Source organism: Megalops cyprinoides, chromosome 18 (genome assembly GCF_013368585.1).
Source record: "Megalops cyprinoides isolate fMegCyp1 chromosome 18, fMegCyp1.pri, whole genome shotgun sequence".
NCBI classification, from domain to species: domain Eukaryota; kingdom Metazoa; phylum Chordata; class Actinopteri; order Elopiformes; family Megalopidae; genus Megalops; species Megalops cyprinoides.
Window position 1 is genome coordinate 5,228,151 of NC_050600.1, and position 22,850 is coordinate 5,251,000.

The window sequence follows — 22,850 nt, forward strand, 5'->3', positions numbered from 1 at the left end:
TGTTAGATTCTGATCGGAGCACCAGCCAAAGGAAGGCTGTGTCTAATCCACTGTGTCAAAACATTACCGCACGCTTGGCAACCTGTGCACTTCTCCCGACACCAAAAGTGCCACAAAGACAAACTCATTTAGACCTGTTTCTCTCTCCAGCCTGAGATTCACTTCGGTGCATACATGTATTAATCATTTCAGTTGTCCAAAAAAGCTATCTGCAAGCCTAAAACTGCAAGAAAAATATAAATCATTTGAGGCTTTCCTTCTGACTTTAAATCTGTGATATAGACTCCCATGTGTCAGTCAAAGTTGACAATGTACATATAAAGCCATAAATATGGCCTTTTTAACTGAATATCTGTGACTAATAAATAGAATTTTTGTTTTTAAATTTTAACCCAATATTTACTTGTCTGCAGTTATTTTACAGCAGACTTGAAATCTTTAATGACTCTATTTCACCCAAAAAAAAAAAGTCACCTCCCACCGACCCCCCACCCCACTCTCACATTAGCTTGTCTTCACATATTCATCCACGGGGTTCTGAACAGAAAACCCCATTGTCTGAGCCGCCCAAACACGCTGAAAAGGTCTTACACACTCCTTGTGCTCAGACTTAATTAAGGGCCAAACTGCTTGCGGTGGAAGAAATAAAACATAATGTGATGACTATCAAAATGTTTTCCCGTCATGGCCTTACCGGGAGCATCTCAGACGTTTTTTGGGTAAAGAGGGAAGCCGTCGCCTGGCTGACCTGATTAGGGGAATTACTGCTGTCACTTAAAGTGACTTTGCAAATGTTATTCAGTTCCTTAGCAGAGCAACTGCACAATACAAAGACTTATTTCATACTCTCCCAGTACTCTTTAAGTGTGTGTACATACTGTGTATGTGTATAAAAGCATCCTCAGTTTAATATCTTTTTGATGAATATTATGTGTTACATGTTCTCCTGCACCCAGCAGGTAAGCACGTATAATATATTTACAAACAAAATATTATGAAGAGAATGACAATGATGGGGAAAAGACAAAAACAAAACCACTGGCGCCGTAACAAATGGGAGGTTTTAGGATTACTTTATTGTTAAATTTACATTGATCAATTTTTTTTGCACACAAAACTTTTAATTGCATCGATATAATACTCGTTATATATAATACATTGTTTATACTTATATACTTATATATATATATATATATATATATACTTATACTTTAAACTTAGTGACAGTTCCAAAGTCTTTCATGGATAGGAATTATGTTGACAGAATTCAAATTCAATTTAAATCAAACCGCAGATCTAAAAAGAACAAAAGCAAAAACAGACATCCCCTACCTGTAAGTGTGAAGCAACTCTTGGCTCAGGGCTGACACATTAATTGAGGTAATTTCAGCGAGGCTATTTCAGCTGCAAGGCAGAGAGTGTCAGTCCTACAGCGGGTTGCGTGAAGAGCGCCCTGACTTTGCCAGCGTGGTCGGAGACCTCGTCCGGGTCCTGCTTCAGGCTCCCCGGGGGATCTGTGTGCGCCTGATGATCTTTATTTTTCGGTGTCTGCGTTGTTTAAAAAGCACGATGATGGCCGGTTTAAAGTCTTTCCATATAAGTGCAGGGGATCGCCCCTGGCGACGGTGCCGGTCCAGCTGCCACGGCTACCTGTGTGTTCCTCTCAGAGCATGCTCTCACGTCTGAACCATGCCCGCTGACGCACATCAAACTCCCATGTCTTTTGTTTGGAGATATTAATTCCTGACTATTTGGGCCTCCCCTCATCTACATGGAGTTTTGGGGGGGGGGGGGGGGGGGAGTTAAGGTGGGGGAGGGAGGGGGGTGTGGGGGGAGCATGGATCGAGTTGAACAATATACAACAGACAAGAATGCAAATAAACTTTTAGCCAGCATTGCCTCACAGAGCAGTTAACCGCCCACTTGCAGGACTCCTGGAGAATATTGAGCTCACAAAAGAACGGCGCTGGTGGTATTTTCAACTGCTTCTTAAAAATAAAGCTGGATCGAAAAAAAGGGTTTGGCGAGGGGGGGGGGCTGTAATGGGGAGGGGGTGTGTGTGTGTATGTGTCTGTGGGGTGGGGTGGTGGGGAGGGGGGGGCGCTGATCCTTGTCATTATAGCGGTGAGGTTGGAGTCATTGGTAGTGCGAGAGCTTTTCCCATGATGCAGCGTGATAAGGATTGGCCTACATGTAGCTCCGCATGCCGCAGCTGATGGTTCCCTGATTAGGTGTCTTATCTTCCATTGAGCTGCATCAGATGAAGGCTGCTGACAGAGCAATGGCTGGGAAAGCTACGGACGGATCCATAAAATGGCAGCTATGTTATGACATGTCAGCCAGGACCTGGTGGATGGTAAGTTGGCGTGTTAAGTCTTTTTTTTTCCCCCGCTGTCTTTTTTTTTTTTTTTTTAAGTATGTGTGTGTGCGTTTTTTTTTTTTTAGCCTAACTCCTCCTTTGGCACCATAAACGATGCACGTGTGAGAAAGTTGATGCGCGGCTGTTTTGGGAGTTTTGGGGCGCCTCTGCGCGGTGTTCTACGTGTTTTGTTTCGGTGCTGAAAAGCGGGGCAGAGAGAGTGCTTCTCCCACTCTGGCATGAGAATGGGCTTTTGTTTTCGGGGCGACCCTCGGCGCTGCGAGTTGGCCTGTGCGGTGTCACTTCGTTTTGATCAACAAAATGCAAATTTTACAGTGTGCCCCCCTGTCCCCCGTCCTCCTGTCTCCTTTGCCCCCCCCCACACCCCCTTCACAAGCTTGGCATGTGAGCGATTATTCAGAGACTCAGTCACTAACTACAAGAGGTCTGGGCATGTGGAGTCTTTTTTTGGGGGGGGGGGGGGGGGGGGTTGTGTCACCGTGGTTTTGGCTGGTTGTCAGCGAGTTGAGCCTAAATAGTTCTGCCTGAGCGATGCTCCTATCAGTGAAATGGTCTGGTCGTAGGGCTGCTGTACTGTGACAGCTGGTTGCTACTTCTTAATCAGTATGCACTTGTCCACCACCCTGCCATTCACCGCAGTTCTCTCTCCCTGTGTGGCTGAATACAGCAAGTCAAGCAGTTACTGATAAGTATACCGCTTGACATGCTCAAGTGTGCTTAATCAGCCCCTGTAGAATCAGACGACATGGCTTTGTTTGAGTGTCCAGGGCTGGCCTTGTACCACCCCCCACCCCCAACACACAGACACACACACATACACTTCTGAAGAAACTCTCGCTGCTAAAGTTGTGTTTTATGAAAAAAGAGGGCAGTTTAGCCTCCAGAGCTGTGCCACCTTGCTAGCCTGCTATCTACACAGCCAGTGAGAGGGAGACAGGCAGGATCAGGCAACTTCGACAAGTTCCTGGCAAATAAGCCCAGGGCGTGATTATTTCAGACAGCAGTCACTTGCTACGCCTAGCCTTCTCATGACAGAAGAACGTCTGTTTGACTGGCATTCCATTATGAATATTAATTTCCGTCTTCAGTGGAAGTCTAGTGGTAGGGGAACCCCCCCCCCCCTTTTCTGTCCAGTGCCCGTGTCTTCTGGATGATTGCTTTTCTTACTGAGGACATTTTTTTGGGTCTTCCTGTTGAGCCCAGTGTTCAGACAATAGTGGCTTTATTCTGAGGGTAAGGATCACCGGACGTCGGGAGTGCCCTGAAAGCGACTACGGGCTGCTCCGCGGTGCCTTCCGCTACTGCTGTCCCGGGACCGCGTGTGCCGAAACTTCACCGATACCGGAGGGAATCTAGAGACAGGGACCTCTGTGTGGCTGTCTGTGACTGCTTGTGCCTCCTCGCCTCAAAAGCATCGTGTTTTTGTGTTGTTATTGAGCTTGTGTTTTTGCGCTGGGTGTTCATGGTTTGGTAGAAGGGCAAAGCTGTGTGCTGTCAGCAAAATGTCAGATTTGTTGCTGGCTGTAAGTTATTCTTTCGTTTTTCTGGACTGTGATTGGTGAAAGACTCCTGTGTTCTCATGCATTTCAAAATTTAAAAATTAAATAGCAAAATTTCAAAAATTAAATGTAGTAAGAAAATGTGTGTTTGATGCTTATAAACATTCTGGATCGTGTAGGTAAGTATCATTGCAATAGTTTTTCATGTTTCATGCAGTTTTATTGAGATTTTTATTAATGCAAGAAGCTGAAGATTTTCATCAACGTTACAGCTTGCTATTATTATTATTATTATTATTATTATTATTATTATTATTATTATTATTGCTGTTGCTGCTGAATTTTTTTACTCTTTTATTATAACTTTAGATACCAGTTTTTGTTACTTACACTACGTTCTATTACATAAGACAATTAAGTATTGCTATTTAACTGATATTAATTTAATATTACTTTTGAATAAATTGCGCTGTGTGCATGATGTAAATGACATTCTTAAGTAAATGGCTAAGCTCAGACTTAATGTGATTTTCCTCTCAGTTTGATGTAAGTGAGACGTTTGCTCTCAGCTGTGCTGATGCATGTTGTCACCAGTGTGTCAGGCTTTAGCATGGCAGATGCTACACCCAGTAAGAGGTCAGAAAGGATTTTATTTTCCTGAAGAAAGGTACTGCAGGGCTTTGTGTGGCTCTGGAAAAATTGATTTCATTCTCAAGACCAACACTATCGATGTCAGAAGATCAATTTTGCAGCCAGAACAGTTTAGCATCCGGCATGTCTTAATCTTTTAACAGAAAGTATATTATGTTCACATGCATAAAGTGAAAGGTATTGATCTGTTGCCTTGTGCCTTTGGATATTTCTGAAGCTGTTCCTCCTCTTTAAATCAAAGGATTGAATGCATCAAAAGGATGCCAAGGGTGGAGTATAGTAAGATACTCCTGTATGCAATATGTTGTTATGAGGCAAAGGAAGGTTAACATGTAATTTATATTCAGGTTGAAGAAAAGCCATAAGAAATATATTGAAACAAAATTTCTGGTAACCAAAATTTTTGTAAAAAAAATCTTTTTATTCTTGGGCCTGAAAGTAAGAAAGTAAATGCAACCATTGAAGAATCAACTCGGTAGCCTTGTACTGAAATAAATGAATATCACATTTTTTAGACTCAAAAGTGACACATTTCACATGTAAACATTTAGATAAATGGAAAATATGCTCAATGGCTTATGAATCGGTGCCGAATTCTTCGTGGACTTCAGAGTTTCCCTTCTCTAAGTACATTATATTACAGCAGGTTTTAAGGCGTGGGTTTGAGAATTTAAACTAATACTGATTTTCACCTGATTTTTCACTGATTTTCATCTGTCTACTTCTTCATATCTTCTATTTCATAGCTTTGGAAAAAAAAATAAAGGTAACATTTAAAATAATTAAGTACTCAAACACCAACTACTAATCATCAAAATCGTCAGAAGAATATTTTACTGTTTTTAAAGCAGATAAGCCTGTTTGTAATTAAATGAATAGATTATTATTAATAAAATAACTGTAATGAATTTTACACATTTATACAACAATTTTCTTAATTGGCAATAAAATATGTGTAAGTTACTCTAAACGTGGTGCTTCCTCATGTGAATCATGTATAAATTGTCTTATTTTGTATAGTTGTTTTTTTTTTTAAATAAAATGATTTGTTAAAACACACAAAAACTACTTTTGCATTATGCTATGAAATTATCCCTTGCTGTGTTCCTGACCTTAAACATATGAGGAAATATCATAGGAGTTAAATCCCATGAAAAAGTAAATGTCACATTTCCAAATTCAATACTACTGCACTACTACTGTATAGTACTACTGCTGTAACACAAAATGAAACATTCCAAGGCAAAATATGCAATCAAATAAATATCACCATTAAAAGAATGGCACCTAAGTGACATCATTCTTTTAATCATCTTCACAGCTGGTGATCAGCTTACATACATTTTTGGAGAGGCAAATATACACACATTTTTTGTGATATTGGACATTGTATATCTATGTACGTAAGACAAAGTAGAGATGCTTCTATATAAAGTCGGTCAATTTCTAAAACATCGAAGAATTCTAAAATCTGAAGCGGCTTCTCTTTGAAAGAGCGTGCTCTGTTTTTCAGTCTCCACTGACCTTGGCTTCTCGGGCCTGCATATCTTGGTGGGTTGAGATATATTGTGCTCCTACATCACAAAGTATAAAACTCCTAAGTCTGCTACCACATCATTCACACAGAGGGAGATGAAGAGCTCCGTTCATGAGGAGTTCTGCTCCCCCTTCCCTGAAACATGCAGCAGCCGTGCAAGTTCTTCTGTGTGTCTTGTTAACAACTTCAAGGTTTGCACTGCATGTATTTAGTTTGAAATAATGCGTGCTATCCAAACTATGGTTAATCTAGTGTTTCATTTATATTGTAGAAAGATCACGAATAATCAGTTTCAATGATCGCTGTGGAAAAAGCCAACATACAGTTCTGGCAAAATAGCCAACTGGCAAGCAAGAGATGTTTAAGAAGTTATTTCCAGCTGGATAGTGAACAAATAATGTTGTCACCCTAATGATAAAATAGCTATTCTAGAGGACTAATTAAATTCTCCCCACATAACTAAATAAATAAATACAAAATCAGCTCTAGCTAGCGAATGACAATGTAACAATACCTGCAGTTAACAACGAATTATCAAACTGTTCTGATATAATGTTATAAAGGGGGGAAATGTTCAGTCCAGACTGAAATATGCTTTTAATAACCAGTTTTCTTAGAGTAACGTTCTTCTGAGCAAGACATTTCACTTCACTGAAGCTTTCAACCAGCATGGTGGAGGCAGGTCTATTAACATTTCTCCCATGGACCCTGTAGGTATACTGTACTGCACTGTGCTGGAATACACTGTATGGATACTGAATACTGTGAGTGAAGGTGAAACAACTCCAATATTGCAGCTAATGGGGTTCAGACATAAAATTCAGAGCCCACATTCAGCCTTTCTGTCTCTCTTTCTGCCTGCTACATAAAGTGGACTTCCCTGGTGATGATTTATGGTTATAAAAATGATGATGAAAATATGGTGATTATGCTAATGATTATAACCAGAGCAAGAACAATAAGAAGAAGAAGAGGAAGAGAAAGAAGGAGAAGGAGAAGAAAAAGAATTGTTACAATTAGCAGGAAAAAATAGGAATAATAATCACAATACTGAGAAAAATTATTTAATGTGTTGATTTGATGGGCATAATGTGAATAAACTGAGCCAAACTGTATCAGAATGGCTGAACACACGTTCTTATCTGTGCTTCCCTGTCAGCGCTTCCCCAGACTGCTCGGCGTGTTCAGCTGCGCAGCGTGCAGTCACAGCGCCTGCGCTGTGCTCAGCGGAGCGGCCGCGGACGCTGTGCTCCGCGCTCAGCCCGTTACGGGCGTCACAGTGACCCATTGTTCCCCTCCTTTAAAAGAGGGGGGGGGGGGGGGGGGGTCACGCGAGGAGAGTCTGGGTGCGTCTGGGTGCAGCTTGTGGTCTGTGACCTTGGGTCCTCCGGCGCTCTCAAAAGGGGTCGAAGAAAACGGGGGGGGGGGGGGGGGGGGGCGCATTCAATTAGCTGAAACATTAGCCTTCCGCCTGCACAGGCAGCCTTCCTCCACGTATTAGCGGGGCGAAAAACGAAACCCACTCAACAGATGCTCCGCTGGCCCGCCGCGGAGAGGAAAACCAGCGCTCGCCTCTAATCCCCGCCGCCAACAGTTGTTCATTAAGATACACGACTAATGCAACCTTTGTTGTTTGCCGGGGTCTCCCTCCCGGTCCCGGTCGCAGAGCTGCGCCGGGAAGCCGACGTCAGTTTGCGCTGGAGACCCCCAGCAATCTGGCCCTCAGACAGAGCCACGCGGACCTCAATCAATTTGGGTCGTAGATTAGCATAATACCAACTAATCGTGAATAACATTAGCATTAAGCAGGGCACTCAGCGAAGGGATTAATGGTTTAAAATATTTAAGACATCGCGGTCCGGCTGTGTTTATGATATGCCTGAATGACTGTTGTGGAAAATCAGAGCACGAATGTTTTTCAGATGTTCGGAACACGATGCCATCGCCCCCTCAAGGGTACCAGGCCTCCAATTAGCAGTGGAACCGAGACGCAGACAGTGGCGTGATATTGATTAGCAATTAATACCCATCAAAAGCTGCTTTTGTTATACAAATTGTGCAAAACATGAACAGTGTTATGATGAATACATTGCCAAGGTTTATGTTTATGTAGTTCAGGTGTGTACTTGTATTTTTGTGTAACTTATGTATACTTATGTAACTTATATACTTTATGTATAACTAAACATAGTTGATTAATGTAACTAAATACACCTCCGCACATCTTGTGTTTGAGCTTTGTAAAACATAAATGGAAAACACAGTGACTCCAAAAAAAAAGCAACACAATAACTTATACCAAAAGCTGAGCCAAAGACCAGCTTAGCTTTGCCACAGTGTGAAAAAAACTCTGTGTTAGGTCTCTTCACACATTTTCACACTGACCACATTGTACCCCACTGCTGTGTTTTTACTGGTCTTTATTCTCTATGAAATCATAATTTCTAATTCACAGACCACGAGATCAAAATTCCCTGCCACGCTGTCAAATTACTCTTACCTCACAGTTACAAGTGACGTGACTGCAAATACATTTTACAGTATGCAGATACGAACAGGCACAGCATGGAAAAAGATTAAGCCAAAGACGTCATTACTATCATAGTTTACAATCACTTCAGCGCCCCAAAAACAGCTGAATACACAGACTCAAAGCTAATCTTCTTGCTCATGCATCAGCAGCGGTTTGTGATAAGACGCTCTTCCTACCTGATATTTACGGTGCTGTCCAATGCATAGCGGGCAACAATGACAGTGTCTCTGCCATCAGCATGATCATAAACACTTTCTGTGCTTCCTTTGTGCTGCTTACGGAGCTCAACCATGCGACCCAAAGCATGTGGGCCAGATCGCCAAACGGGTCATGACCAAGATGACCTGAATTGCTATAGTGTATAAAAACTGTGATTGGGATGTATGGTAGTATACTTGGCTTCCCTTGTCTGGTCAGGTTGCACAATTTAACTTGTGGTTAAAGGGCTTGAATAGTGTTATGCCCGTACTCTAGTTTGGGAGTCTTGTTAGCCTGGTCTGACACTGTTGCTGATTCAACTTGAATGGATACACTTCTGTTCTTTTGTAAGAGCATCTGCTAAATGAATGTAATGTTATCTGATAATGGAATGTTATTCTTGTAAAAAATAATGTAACCTATATAATGCCCATTACACACATTGCAATTTTATCTCTGACCTAGCAATTACATTTTAATTGCTCTTGCAAGTTTGCAATGGCTTTGCCATGATTCTTGGCTAAACGCTTTGCAGAGCAGACAGCTGGGAACTGGGAAAATATAAACATCACCTGGGCAGCAGTGTATTCATAGTGGTAAGGAGCAGGGCTTGTAACTGAATGGTTGCTGGTTTGATTCTGGTTGCTCGTAATGTAATGGAATGATTCCTCACTGGGGCACTGCTGTTGTACCCTTGGGCAATGTACTTAACCCATAATTGCCTCAGTAAATATGCAGCTGTATACATGGGTAACATTAAAAATTGTAACCTATGTAAGTCACTCTGGATAAGAGTGTCTGCTAAATGTAATGTAACATCACCAGATGCATCAGACCTGGACTGGGCATGAATTTTTTTGGAATGGTGTGGAGGATATTGCCGGGAGCGGTGTGGGGCGTTGCTTCGTGTCTCCAAGGGGCCACGAGGCATATTTGCTGCTGGTGATGGGCTTCACAAAGGCAATCATTGTTCCTGGGGCCCGCTGCCATCTTGAGGGAGCAGCCTTAACTGCAGGCCGAGAGTGCAGACTGCAGGGGAGACATTCCGACCGGGGGGGAGACATGACACGAGGGAACAGGACGTGCTGTAATACCTGACCTCGCGATGAAGCTCTCAGACACACACACGCGTGTGGCAGGGGCCGGCCCAGTCCGCGCCTGTTAGCTGCACTTCAGAGGTAGCGCTCCTCACCCCTTTTCATAACACATCAAAGCCTAAGACTCATGAAGAAACTGTGAGTAACTGTTTTGAGTAAGGGTGTGAAGGCGTCTTGCAAATGCAGAGCTCAGATCAATGAATTATCGCTCTGTAGGGGCTTTCGTGTGAAAACTAAATCACAGTAGATCAACTGGCATACATCCCTTAGTGTTTCTTATTCACTGCTAGCTTTGATATTCTGCTACTGATATTTGCTGCTTACCTAACCTTGCTGCACCACATTACCAATAGCTTCTGCCACTCAGATGGTCTTATTCTGGAACAGTCTCAGCGAGTGTTTTAAAATGAAACCCTGTGGTAGGTTTAGAATAAATGGCCACTAAGATTCTTAATTTTAAACGCTCAGCCTTGCCAACCAAACCCCTTTTTGTTGTCACTGTGTAAGTCCTCCCTACCTTTTAAATAGAGCATGCTAAAATAATTTAAAAACTCAGATAAGAAATAACAAACCAAGCCTTTGATGCAGGGCATCTTCAGGTTTGGAAATCTAGAACCTTCTGAGACTTGAGACTGTGGGGTTTTGCTCGCTCTTTGTGTGTGTGGCTGGGGCCAGGCTCAGCTGGCTCTGACTGGAATGGTAAAGACAGCGGGCATGCTGTATTTCATGTTTGGCAGGGATGTTGGCATACATGGGTACGCCTGGGCTTGGTGGGGGGATGGGGTGCGCTGTCTGTACCTCACTGACTGAGACACAATAGAATGGGGGACCACCAGAGGCACACTGACTAAGAAAAAGCGGCCATATAAAAGGGGGGGAGAAGCATAAGACTGGACTGTAAAGTACTGCACAACTTGCTCAGCACTTACAGATATGTTTGCTTGTGGACCGCACAATCCACAAGCTGACTGGATTGAAAGAACTGCATTGTGGTTGTCTGTGTATATATCTCAGACAAGCTGTTTGAGAAGCATTCGTGTTAGCCGAAGCGGTTGACATAAAGCATTCTAATAAATAAAGGGAGCGTGTTTATTTTCATTAACAGTTGGACCAAAGCACAGGAGCGATACTTGCGGGCGGTAGGCAGTTTGTTTTTACTGAGCAGTTAAACTGTAAAACACAGTGAAAAAAATATGTCTGTTTTACTTTAATCACAAAACCAGAGAAAAAGATCAATAATGTAAAACAGATCATTGCATTTGATCTTTACAGTGCATTTGACAGCCCGCTACACCAGTTCCAGGTGACTGCTCTTTCATGGCGTTAACATGGCAACGAGAGAAGAATTCGCAGGACAGGATTCATTTGGGTGGTCCCCTTTAAAGTGTTTAGCTTTGCCATGTGTTTCTGCTTTCAGGGCCGTTACTCTTATGTTTGCTCCTTATGTCTGTAAAGAGCTCTGTGCACATTGATTGGGAGATTGATTTGCTGGTGAACAGTGTGTTAGCAGTACGCCGTGCAGCTGCGGTCCTGTGGAAATGCATGGCCGAGATTTCCTGCACACGAGCAATCCTTTGAATGACCAGGAGGAGGAGATGGATCAGCAGTCACGCAGCCGAAGTCAGTTAGACCTTCGGATGCTAGAATTCTAAATTCGTCTCGAAAAAGCAAGGCGTAATTCCACGACAGTACACGTTTCCTTCGGTGAAGGCTCTGTAACCCCTGTGGTTTGCTGTGATGCGAGGCTGTGTGCTCTGTGCAGTGATACTGAAGGGAGGGGGAACTGGAGGAGCATGAGGTGAGCTGTCTGCAGAGCGTCACAGATATGCTCCCCCCACCGCCTCCTGCACCTGTGGCGTGGGGTGCAGGTGGAGGTACCTGGTGCTGGGAGGAACTGGTTGGACCTCACACGGCCAGGGCCACACCTGGTAGCCACACCCCCAGTCTGCCCACTCACCTCCTCAGCCAAGTGTTTATGTCACAGGTGTGACAGAATTCCCATCTCCCCTTGCATCTGTTTGATTTGATTTCCACCCCAGTAATTGCTCAGTTGAATATAAACTGATTGATACACAACATTGGCTGGTTGCAGGCACATAAACTCTTATGTGATGCTTGATAGAGACTTTCTGGGGGAAAGTTACGAGTAAGAGGGATGTCAAGTAGGTTTTTCAGCTGGAGACACCTTTGCTGAATTCACTGGAATGAGAAGTAACTAATGATGCACACAGAGACTTAGGCAGCGAATACTGTTAAAATTTCCCAGTGACTTCTCTCCCCTTTCTGCCAACCGCTGTCCCTGTAAAGATACAACTGAACAGCATCCATTTAAACTGAAAATGAGATTTGGATTGATGGTGTGTACCACAGTGAAGCTGCAACAAGATGCGTAGTGTCCTGGGATTGGAGAGAAAAAGAAAGGTATGGAGAGGGAGAGAGAGAGAGATAGGAATATGTTCTCTGAGAAAAGCAGTCTGCAGACTCCCTGGAGCTTTGGCAAAGACAGATCTGCAGCAATCACACACTGGCACCCTCAGCCATCTCAGAATGCCAGCCCTCAAACACATGCACACACACACACACACACACACACACACACACCCACTCACTCATAATAAAGCCCACATGTGGCAACAAGACGAAATATGGTATTAAAATCATTACATCTTATGAACATAAAACTTCACCCAGGTAAATTATTGTACTCATTACATGTTATTAGAACCTCTCACAGTGTGTATGTGCATATCTCAGTTATGTACATAAAGTGTGTGCTATGCTCTCTGAGGAGTTGTGTGTGCTGTAGTGAACTTGGTGTTTCGTCTGGCCCAGTCATGGGCACTGCCTGTCCGCCTCCGGCCCACCGACTGCATCTCACACACATATCAAAGGTCAGCAGAGCAAAAGACTGCATACAGATGGCCATTGTGCTAACCGCTCAGGGAACAATTCTGTGTCTGTGTGCTGTTCCGCTAAGCCGGAATATTGTTGGTGTTCGAGGGGTTGGGTGGGGGGGTATGGGGGGGATGTTAGCGACCCACACAGGAGTTATGAAAGCCATGGAGCGCTGGACTTCCTCAGACTGGACGCCTTCAGATCACAGAGGCAAAAAGAGAGAGAATGTGAGAAAAGAGAGAGATGGAGAGAGAGAGAGAGAGAGAGAGAGAGAGAGAGAGAGAGAGAGAGTGAAGAATGAAGGAGAAGAGAGGGTGTGAGAGAATAAAGAGAATAAAGGGGTGAAAGTGAAAGAGAGAGAGACAGTCAAGGAGAGAGAGAGTGTGAGAGTGAAGGAGAGAAAGAGAAAGGGAGATTCAGGGAGAGAGAGAACGAGAGAGTATGAGAGACAGTGAAGGAGAGAGAGGGTGAGAGTGAAGGAGAGAAAGAGAAAGGGAGAGTCAGGGAGAGAGAGAGAGAGAGAAAGTGAAGGAGAGAGAGAGAGTGAGACAGTAAAGGAGAGAGAGAAAGAGAAAGAGAGGCGGAGAAATATGGTCCCCAGATCTCTTTCTGCACCATGTCCCATCCATCCCTCTCATTCCTCCCGCAGTGTGACTGACTGTAAAGTTTCTTAACAACAGTCCCATGCATTTGGCAGAAGGCTCCGTGTTTACACTGAAAATCACTCGTCGGTACATTTGAACTGGCGAACACGACATGCGCTTAGCGGTGAGGAGGAGCAGCGTCTGCCATTGAGAACAAACAGCAGCAGGTGCAGAGGAATCTCCCCCGGGCGTCCCGCGGAGTCAGCCTCCATTTAACACTGCCATAACAAATCTGCTCAGGATCTCTGGATCAGCACGCCAACGCTCACACGCAGATCCATCACTGCACAGGCTCCCGATCCCGAGGTTTGGCCTACACCACCACGGAGATCCAGGCCCGGCGCTATGGGGGTGCTTACGGGTGCATTGCAGCCCCAGATGGACCTCAGTGCACCCCCCAGTTGTCTCCTAATGTCCCGATGTCTACATAGTTTTTATTACATTTTTTAAGATTTTTTTTTACATTTTGTGCCCCCCTGTGGACTGCAAGTGCACCCCTCTGTATTTTCTCGGGGTGCCGAGCCTGCGGGGATCATTAAGAGAGGTCTGCATTTGAACCTACAATTCTAAAGAAAAAAAACGGGTGCTATCCTCATACTGAAGTCAGGGGGATTATTCCTCCATGCTGAAGCAAACTTCTCTGAGGAGAAAGGGGGTAGAACTGTACCCCTGGCAGCCAAGACCTTGTATTTCCTAGTCATGCTGCTTCCTCCTCTGTCACTCTAGAAAATTGTCTCAGCACGATATGAAAATTATTTGATATTTCAGTTTCTCTTTTGTCCTGTTCAGGCCAAAACGATTTATCCTGTTATAGTTTACCAATGTCACGTTCATTTTCAGAATAAAGACCCACTTCTACTGCTTTTTATAGCCTCTTCTATAATTTTGATAAAAGATCTTCTGAGTTTTGTTTGTGTCTGCTTTGTTGCTGGAGACATTTGTGTAAAGTACTGTATCCCTGTTGTCTGCATTATTGAGGAGCACCTTGGATGTGACAGTCTCTGTAGCACTCTGGACCAGCTCTAAGCTTCCTGGCGTTCTGTGAGACAGTTTATGACGTAATATTATTGCAGGTGATGAGATGCACTCCAGTGCATTGTGCCTGTGAGATATGAGCCTGACCTGGCAATAACAAATAAAGGGGTCCAGAGGGCTGCTGCTCATGGAATCATTTGAACAACATAGCATGCTTGGAATAGGTATCCTTGTAAAATGCACGTTTGTGTTTTTTTTTCCCCTGATGTGAAATCCAGATTTGGTGAAAGAATCAATTTTCATGATAAATGGCATCAGTTTTCAGTGATTTTGCTGTGACGTGACGCGATTTTAAATTTTGCCATAGCATTTACTCTTGGGGTGCTATCGTTTGTTTTGATTATTTTCTTGCCCTTTGATTATTTTCTACGTCGTAGAATTCACGTAACGTGACCTCAAGTGCCCTCTAGTGGCTACATTTTAAAACTGCAACAGAAGCGCTTCTGCGCTACCTTGTCCTATGAATTCGCAAAATGCCAAACCTGGAATTGATCTTAGTGGGCTTTTTCTCCAGGAAAGCAGTACGTCTCGTCTTCCCAGTGCCATTTCCCTCTGAATGCCCTTTCTCTAGAAATGTGTGCAAGCATCCTGAGCGAATAGTGAATAATGGACTGGTTTGAGAAGTTGTTCTTCCTGAACGTTTCCCAAAATAATTTTGTAATAAACAGGCCTTTCCAGCAATATTTAATATGACTCCAGGAAGTTTCACCATTTGCCATAAATCTGTTTTTGATTGTTTTATGTGCTTTTGAACCTTTCACCAATATTTGGATTATAACGCTCAGACTGAAAAAAAATTCATGGTGTTATGTGATTAATCAGGCCTATTTATAATTATGATATAATACATCTGAATTCCCACTGTTAAATTTGTGGGTTTTCACATCAAACAGTAATGACAATATAATACCCCTGAATCAAGATTATGACAAGTATGCTACCAATCTCCCTGAAGTTTCACTCCTAAGACCCAGTTAGCTGTATTTTACACCAAGGCTAAATTACGATCGTAGCTGTAAATTAGTTTTTCGGAGGCTTCAAGCCTAGACTATTATTGCGTCCTCCTGAATGGCTCTATCCACAAAGAAGGAGCGCCCTCTTGTGGATAGTTTAGGGGAATACAGCGAGAACAACCTCAGGAGCTTCACTCCACAGTGTAATGAGCGGAGGACCCTAAAATTACCATTTATTGACCTTGCAGTAATGACAACCCGAACAAGCTCAACAAACAGTTGATAATGATGTCCAATTGTCCAACCGCCATAGTAACTATGAATCGGAGTTTTTCCGATAGAAGTCACGTGGGGACTCGTGTGCGGATCATTTGATACACTAAGTGCGCTAACAAAGCACCGAGGTGTCGGATGTTTCTTTGGGGACAGAACACTGCTGGCATGTCGTGACTGACTGGTGACACGTGAAAGTGTGGGCGAGAATGCACTGTAGTTCTATATAATTATTTTTTTTACATTAATTATCTTTTTGGTACATGCCCTTATACGGGGTGATTTAAAGAACAGAACATTCAAGTGCACGCTAAATTCCTTACACGAAAAAAGCTACTTGAAAAAACCTGCCCATCTTGGGCTGGATAGATTGGTATTGGGTTTCATTCATTCATTGAGTTTCATTAATTTAATCAGCCAGTAATCCAGCACCATAGAAAAATAAGACCTAAAAATGTGGTCACAAAATTTTAATATATAAATACAGTTACTTTTAGACTAAAATTGTTCTAAGAACATAAATTACATCATCTGACAAAGATCTGAATTAGTGTTTTTATTGCATGTGAATATCGAGCTTTAAAAATCATACAGTGAATGTTTTGCTTTGTGTAATATTCCCTGTTATAGATCATATTGATAAAGAGCAGCCATAGCTGATAGGGAGGATAGTGCATTTGGGTTAATTCTATGTTCCCTGTCAATTAGTGATAATCTATAACTCAAACCTTGCCAAAGGCATTGCCATCACTGTGACGCTATCAAGCACACAGCGTAAGAAAAACAGCAAACTGCACAGATCAGTGGATGCCGCTGCCTCGGTCCTCTAGCCATGTCTTACTATCAGATTAAGACAACCTGCTGCCAAGGCTGATCAATATTTTTCACAACAGAGATCTGTTATGTTTCAGTTTATCAGTTTTCTGCCTCATTATCTGGCCAGCAAAGCAACCGAATGCAGCGGTTTGAGTGGTTTAAAACTTTAAAAAGGCATTCCGTGTTATTGAACACTACAGTCTAAAGGGTTTCTGTTTTCAGTCTTATCAACCACTATATACAGTGAGAGATTCTGTACGCAGTATTATTGAACGCTAATGTGCAATTGTTTGTGGTGTGAGCATACTCAATGCCATTAGCTGACCAGGAACTGCCAGGAACTCATCAGCAGGGCACCCCTGGCTCCATCCTGACATAGTAGGGTCGGCTTTTGTTGCCAGGGCATTTTTGGTTGCCCCTGTGCCAGCGGCTCCTAGCAACTCTCCAGGCACCCATATTTTACTGGCTATCTTCTGAGAGAGACGTACCGCTCCTCCAATCACCACTGGACCTCCTCTGCAGTGTGTGACCAGCGCCAGGGGCAGCCACTGGCGTTGCAGGTAACGAGATTGGGGGAGGGGCAAGTGCAGGTGGCTTGCCTATGTGCTTTCCGCAGTAGGGCGGGAGACATGCTGGCTAACTGGTGATTCCAAATGAGTGAAAACGGGTGAAAATCAAAATTAAAAAAAAATAATAATAAGAAGAAATGATAATAATAATAGTGTCCAAAATTTAAATTATTCAGCTAAACAAAAATGATTTTGTCATTATTATTAAAAATAAATGTGATGAAAAGGATATAGTGTAAAGTATGTAGTGAGAGGCAGGGCAGTTTTTTAACAGTGTGTAGTTCATTTATGGACAGTGTGCCGTACATGCTGAACAGTGTTTTATGATTGTGTAGTGGGTGTGAAGACAGCCTGTAGTCTGCGAGTGTGGACAGTGCGTGGTATTTAGAGGGTGTAGTGTGCAGTCTCAGTGTGTAGGGAGTGTGTGGTGGGTGTGAAATCAGCATACATTCGGTGAATGTGGAGAGTGCATAGTATTTCCTGGGTGTAATGTACAGTGTACAGGGTGTAATAAGCGTATAGTGTGTGTGAAGGCAGCATGCAGTTGGTGGGTGTGGACAGTGTGTAACGCATATGTGGAGGTCAACTGATGTTCTGGCATGAAACGATATCCCAGTGAAGAGATGGAACTGTTCTGTCTAAATAATACCCCACCTTTCCCAACACACACAGCACACACACACACGGACACACACCACACACATTGGACACACACAGAGTAGGGAGGGGAGGGGATATATACAAAGCCAGAGAGCAAAATTTGGCAGGGTGCGTTTCTTTCCCCATCTTTTCCCACTCACTTCTAGTGGAACATGGAGATTTGGCGCTGTCTTTATTGGACTCGACCAGCGAGGACATTTGGCAGCATGCTTGGGTTTTCTTTTCCTTCAAAAAAAAGCCATGTGTTTGATACATAAAACATACAAGCAACAGTATTACTTTAAATTCACCCTGAGGTGCCAATACATTTTTTTTGCTGTTAGGAGAGACATGATGTAACATTGGAGGGAAAAATCAGAGATAAGTAGCCAAGAAAGCTGAACTTGTGGAGCAAGGTTACACTGCCATGGTGGGGTCAGAGAGGGTGAAATTTAAGCAGTAAATTATTTCTCTTGTGTTACAATGTTTCTCGTCAGTGTGTTACAGCTCCAGACCCCACCTTTGCTTTTTTTGATCACTGCAGTTCTGCTGGCTGAACTCACGCTGGCAGAGAGTCACTTGTTCACCCTTTTTTGTCATGTTTGGCCACCGTCGCTACGCTACTGGGTGCGGAGAGGGCTTCCAAATGCTCCCCGAATTCATGGGGAGAGGAGAGGAGAGGAGAGGCGCAGGTTGGGGGGGGCGTCTCCGCGGCTGCCCGCCTCGCTCCTCGGAGGGCTGCTATTGGCAGCGGGGGTGACATCACAGATGGCGAGGACCCCGCCTCAGACGCAGGGGTTCGGGGCCCTGTACCCGGCCGGAGGGAGGCCAGGCCTGGAGCGGCCGCCGGCTGGAGGCCTCTGTCCGTATTACGTGGGCCTCCCTCAGGGCCGAGGGGATGATGAAAGGTGGCGCAAGAAACGCTCTGACAACACTCAGATGCAGACGAGAGAGAGAGAGACAAGATCACTGCAAAAACACCCCCCCACAGACCCTACCTGGAGTTCTGTGTGCAGCTGCAAAGGCTACACTTCTGCGAAATGTCTGAACCAAGGATAACTGTCACTGATGTACTTTCATTCAGCGCCTGTGGTTACTGGGTTAATTCACGGTGGCATTTTTATTAGGGGTTTGGCTTATGCTTTTCTCAGCCTTGGACATTCAGCTGGAGATGATGGATGAAAACCAGCTGGGGCTGATCGATTGGTTACTATAGTCCAGGTATTGCATCTGTGTTGCAGTGAGAAATTCAGATTTTCCCGATACCCGCAGTGAAGTCTTTTAGGAGTGGAATCTGCAGAAGCCTTATGAAATAGCTTCATGCCAGAATTGTGATTTAGTTACTCCATGGATATTGTTTTTAATGGCTCAGCTTTAAATTTGTTCATCTTAAAAATGAACTTCAAATTAAGCCTGATCAAAAAATGATTTTCTCATATACAATTGATTACATTACATACAACTGGTTACATTAAGTCATTTCAGAAGTAGTAACCTATGTGTTTTTATATCTTCCAGGTTACATTTTTTAAGAAATCACACTGAAAAAAAAAATCCAATTTTTAGATGTGGCTGAAATGTATTTTAGAAAATATTCTGCTTAGGTTGTATTTCTAACTCTAAAAGAACATCAGGAGAATACGCCACTCCACAGCTGTCACAGTGTATGGCGTATTGTATGGAACAAATTTCTGCATTAATACTAATAATATTAATAATTATTATAAATGTTAATACCCCCAGTGTATTACACAGTCTATTCACAATGCCTCAAGTCTATTTCTATGAAAACGTCTTCATTTCAACACAAATGTATAAAGTTCCTTTCACATGTCGAATAATGAACTCAACAACTATCTCTGCTCTTCTTGGGTTACATGTGAAACTGAAATAAGCACATTATTAATACTTACGTGTAATCTTGAAAGACGTTTTGCAACCAAACACATTGGGACTTCATAACCACGGTCTATAAAACCTCTCCCAATGTGTAGAGTGCACGAACACGTTTTATTCTTTTTTTGCATTTCTTGTATTTGGTATTCTTGGTACTATTATAATTTTAATATAATTTTTTTCTTTAAATTTTTCTTTCTGATATGAACTCCCAGCTATGCCTATAGCCTGCGCAGTCTGCGGCAGCGTGCTCTAGCTTGCTTGTGCTATGCGGACTGGAAAGTTAAGTTGGTTCTCACTCAGTTTGATCTGGGATAAAAACTGGCAGGTGTCAATTCATTCATGGAAAAATTCTGATAAAACAGATGCCGATTAATTTTATGATGCATGTTAAATGTAATCAGCCTAGTATACCTGTGCACTGAATCAATGTACATGCACAGAAAATGTGTGAAAACATTACAGAAAATCAATGCTCTTACAGGTACAGAAAAACTAAGAAATCCTTCAACGCTGAAATAGCCACTCTTGTTAAACGTTTTCACATTGTGAGCGACCACATAATTTGCATTTAAAATTGAACGACTGCATAATGACAACATACACTGATATAAAAAAAAAAACTCATGTACGGGTTACCGGAACAGGCGTTAAAAGACGTTACAAGTGCCGTCCTTTAAAGTATTGGGTATTGGCTTACTTTTTTATGTCGTACATTAAATGTATTTTGCCGGCGTCCTTACGGTCAGACGACCGCTTTTCATTGATGTATTGAATGGGTCGACGGAATAAAAACCGGTTTTAATCTAACTATAAAGAGGCCCGTGCAAATATAAAGCGTAACTAAACATAACGCCATGATAAACGTGCCTACCTTCTCTCTTTATACTGTACCACACGATCAAAACTGATCTGCAAGCTTTCGACGAGCTTATTTTTATTGCTACTAGTTAATTGTGACACAACAGATGAGTTCAGGGTCGAATCATTGAATTTTGAACTAGACGTCAAACAGGCAACCTTGACTTCGATCTTTGTTTCGTAAAACAAGTCGAAACAAAACGACTGGAGTGTAATATAGAATTTTCCGACTTTCATCACTATTACATTGAACAATATATGTGAATCGAATACTAACCATAAAAGAACCAATTTGAAAAGACATTATAAAACAAAATGGGAAATAACATGTTCGTGTTCAATGCTTAACACAAGTCGTTCCCTGCATAAAAGGCGCACACGTAACAATTTCAAAGAGACGAAGAAACTTCTCAACCGCAAATACACATTTTGCCGAGCCACAGGTTAACCGTGGGCAACTGTCGACAGAGCGGTCGCAACTCAGAACTCACCTGATGTTAACACGTAACTGTTTGACATTTCTTCTCCGTCTCAGAGATCTTCGAAAGTTCGTCCTGCAGGACTTTACCCCCTTTTCCTCTTCCCTCATTTCGGTCTGCACTCCACCTCCCGACTTGCTTGATCCTGGTTGCATAAGCCCACGCTACTTCGTTCTGCAGCTTGGACGCGCAGCGATTCGCTATGTACACATGAAAAAAAAGGCTGAGCACGCAAGCATAAAAACATGAAGGGCTTGTATTCTGTAATTTTATCGTATTGTAATGAATTAGTAAGCGCCTTGTTCTGATGGAATTTTTCACGCATAAATTAAGCGAACTCGAGTAAAGTAAGACATCGCAGCACACCTGTCTACGCCCGAGTGCGCTAAAATGAAAAGAGCAGTAGTACTTTCATACAGATTTAAAATGCATCTGATGTCAGTGACATGGACAACGATGTGAGTTAAACCTAAGACCCAAAGATATTAAATTCTGTCATAATTCAGACGCTAATCACATGGAAGAAATAGTCACTACTACTATTTTTATTTAATTTTCGGCATGCCACACTGTCAAGGGAGTTGGTATGCGTGTGTGTGTGAGGGAGGGATCAACCAGAACTAGAAAAAAGAAAAAATGTAATAAATCATGGATTCTGTAAATATTATGTTTTTCTTTACTAATATAATCAATAGTCAATATCTTCAATCGATAGATATGAGCACAATATAAGCATATTTCTCCGTGATAGGCGGTTTTACCAATTCCTTATTAAGAAGGTGGTTTAGTTCTAAGGCCTATGCGGAAATCTAAAATCTAAAATGTGTTTAGCCTTTAGTTTTGGAAGTTAATATTCGTCATAAATAATGAAGAAGCTGAATCACGTTATAAAGCTTTTGCTACCATTAAGCCTATTGTTCAAGCACGGATATCTGGGGCTAGAATAATCACCAGAGCTGCTAAACCACCTCAGTAATTACCTTAAATAATATATTCACTGTTTCATATGATTATATTATCATTAGTATGTTTTATAATTTACCAAAATGATTTGAAATATACACATTTACAGGTCAGTTGTAACAATAATGATTATACACTAATATACTTGGATGTCTTCCAATTTGCCTCCAATTTGCTAGAACAAAGCACTACAAAAATTCTTCCTGGCCTTGTTTAATTTTTTTCTTAAGCAATTAATCGTAAACCACTGTGAATGTCCTTTTGTGAGATTTAGCAAGAAATGATTAAAATAAGTGAAGAAACAGTTGATGTGGTTAAAATAAAACCAGTGAGCTAGTGTACACACACACACACACACACACACACACACACACACACACAGAACGCCTGACTTGTGAGTAGAACCAATTCCATCAGTGATAGACCTTTTCAAGAAAACAAACTCTTTTTATGCATTGAACATCTGAAGGGCTGTTTAACCTTTTCAAAACTTGTTTTAGCTCTTAGCTCTATCTGTGTATTTTGGAGTTGAATTATGGAATTATCCCTTTTCAAATAAAATCACTGTTTGTAATATTGCTTAAGACAGGACTGCATTATTTCCAAATTTTCCCAAATCAAGTTAAAGGTATGTAAGTATGCACAAAACCTACCTCCATCGGCTCCATCATGGTCATTTATCTTGTTAGCAACGCAGCCTCGGAGCTTTGTGTCTCGGGCCCGGTGCTGCCAGCTAGCTCACGTGCCCAATTTAGCCCAAGTGAGCAGACTGAACCAGAGCACCGGAGCCTTTGTTTCTCATGGCAAACTCAAATTAAAGAAGATTTGTTTAAACGTACAGCTATAATTCAGCCTTGGGTCAGGCAATATGATGTTGTTCCATGTCACAGTTTTGATTCCTTACGGTCAAGACAGTGCGTCAGGGGGGGTCT

General features: G+C 42.5%; 1 protein-coding gene and 1 long non-coding RNA gene across 5 annotated transcripts in view; one reads left to right on the forward strand and one right to left on the reverse strand.

The window, feature by feature from the left end:
- The first annotated feature begins 2,214 nt into the window (after positions 1 to 2,214).
- The window catches only part of LOC118793254 (nuclear factor 1 B-type-like), a 123,862-nt gene continuing 103,226 nt past the window's right edge, over positions 2,215 to 22,850 (forward strand). For all 4 annotated transcript variants that reach the window (XM_036551336.1, XM_036551344.1, XM_036551337.1 and 1 more), the window contains exon 1: positions 2,215 to 2,356. In XM_036551336.1, coding sequence (XP_036407229.1) covers positions 2,261 to 2,356 — 96 coding nt within the window. In that variant the 5' untranslated portion in view covers positions 2,215 to 2,260. The remainder of the gene's footprint in view (positions 2,357 to 22,850) is intronic.
- Positions 17,846 to 22,656, reverse strand: LOC118793256. Its single transcript, XR_005005652.1, has 3 exons — positions 22,572 to 22,656; positions 20,968 to 21,155; positions 17,846 to 18,653 (listed from the first exon to the last, which is right to left on the reverse strand). It is a non-coding gene; the product is annotated as an uncharacterized LOC118793256 (long non-coding RNA).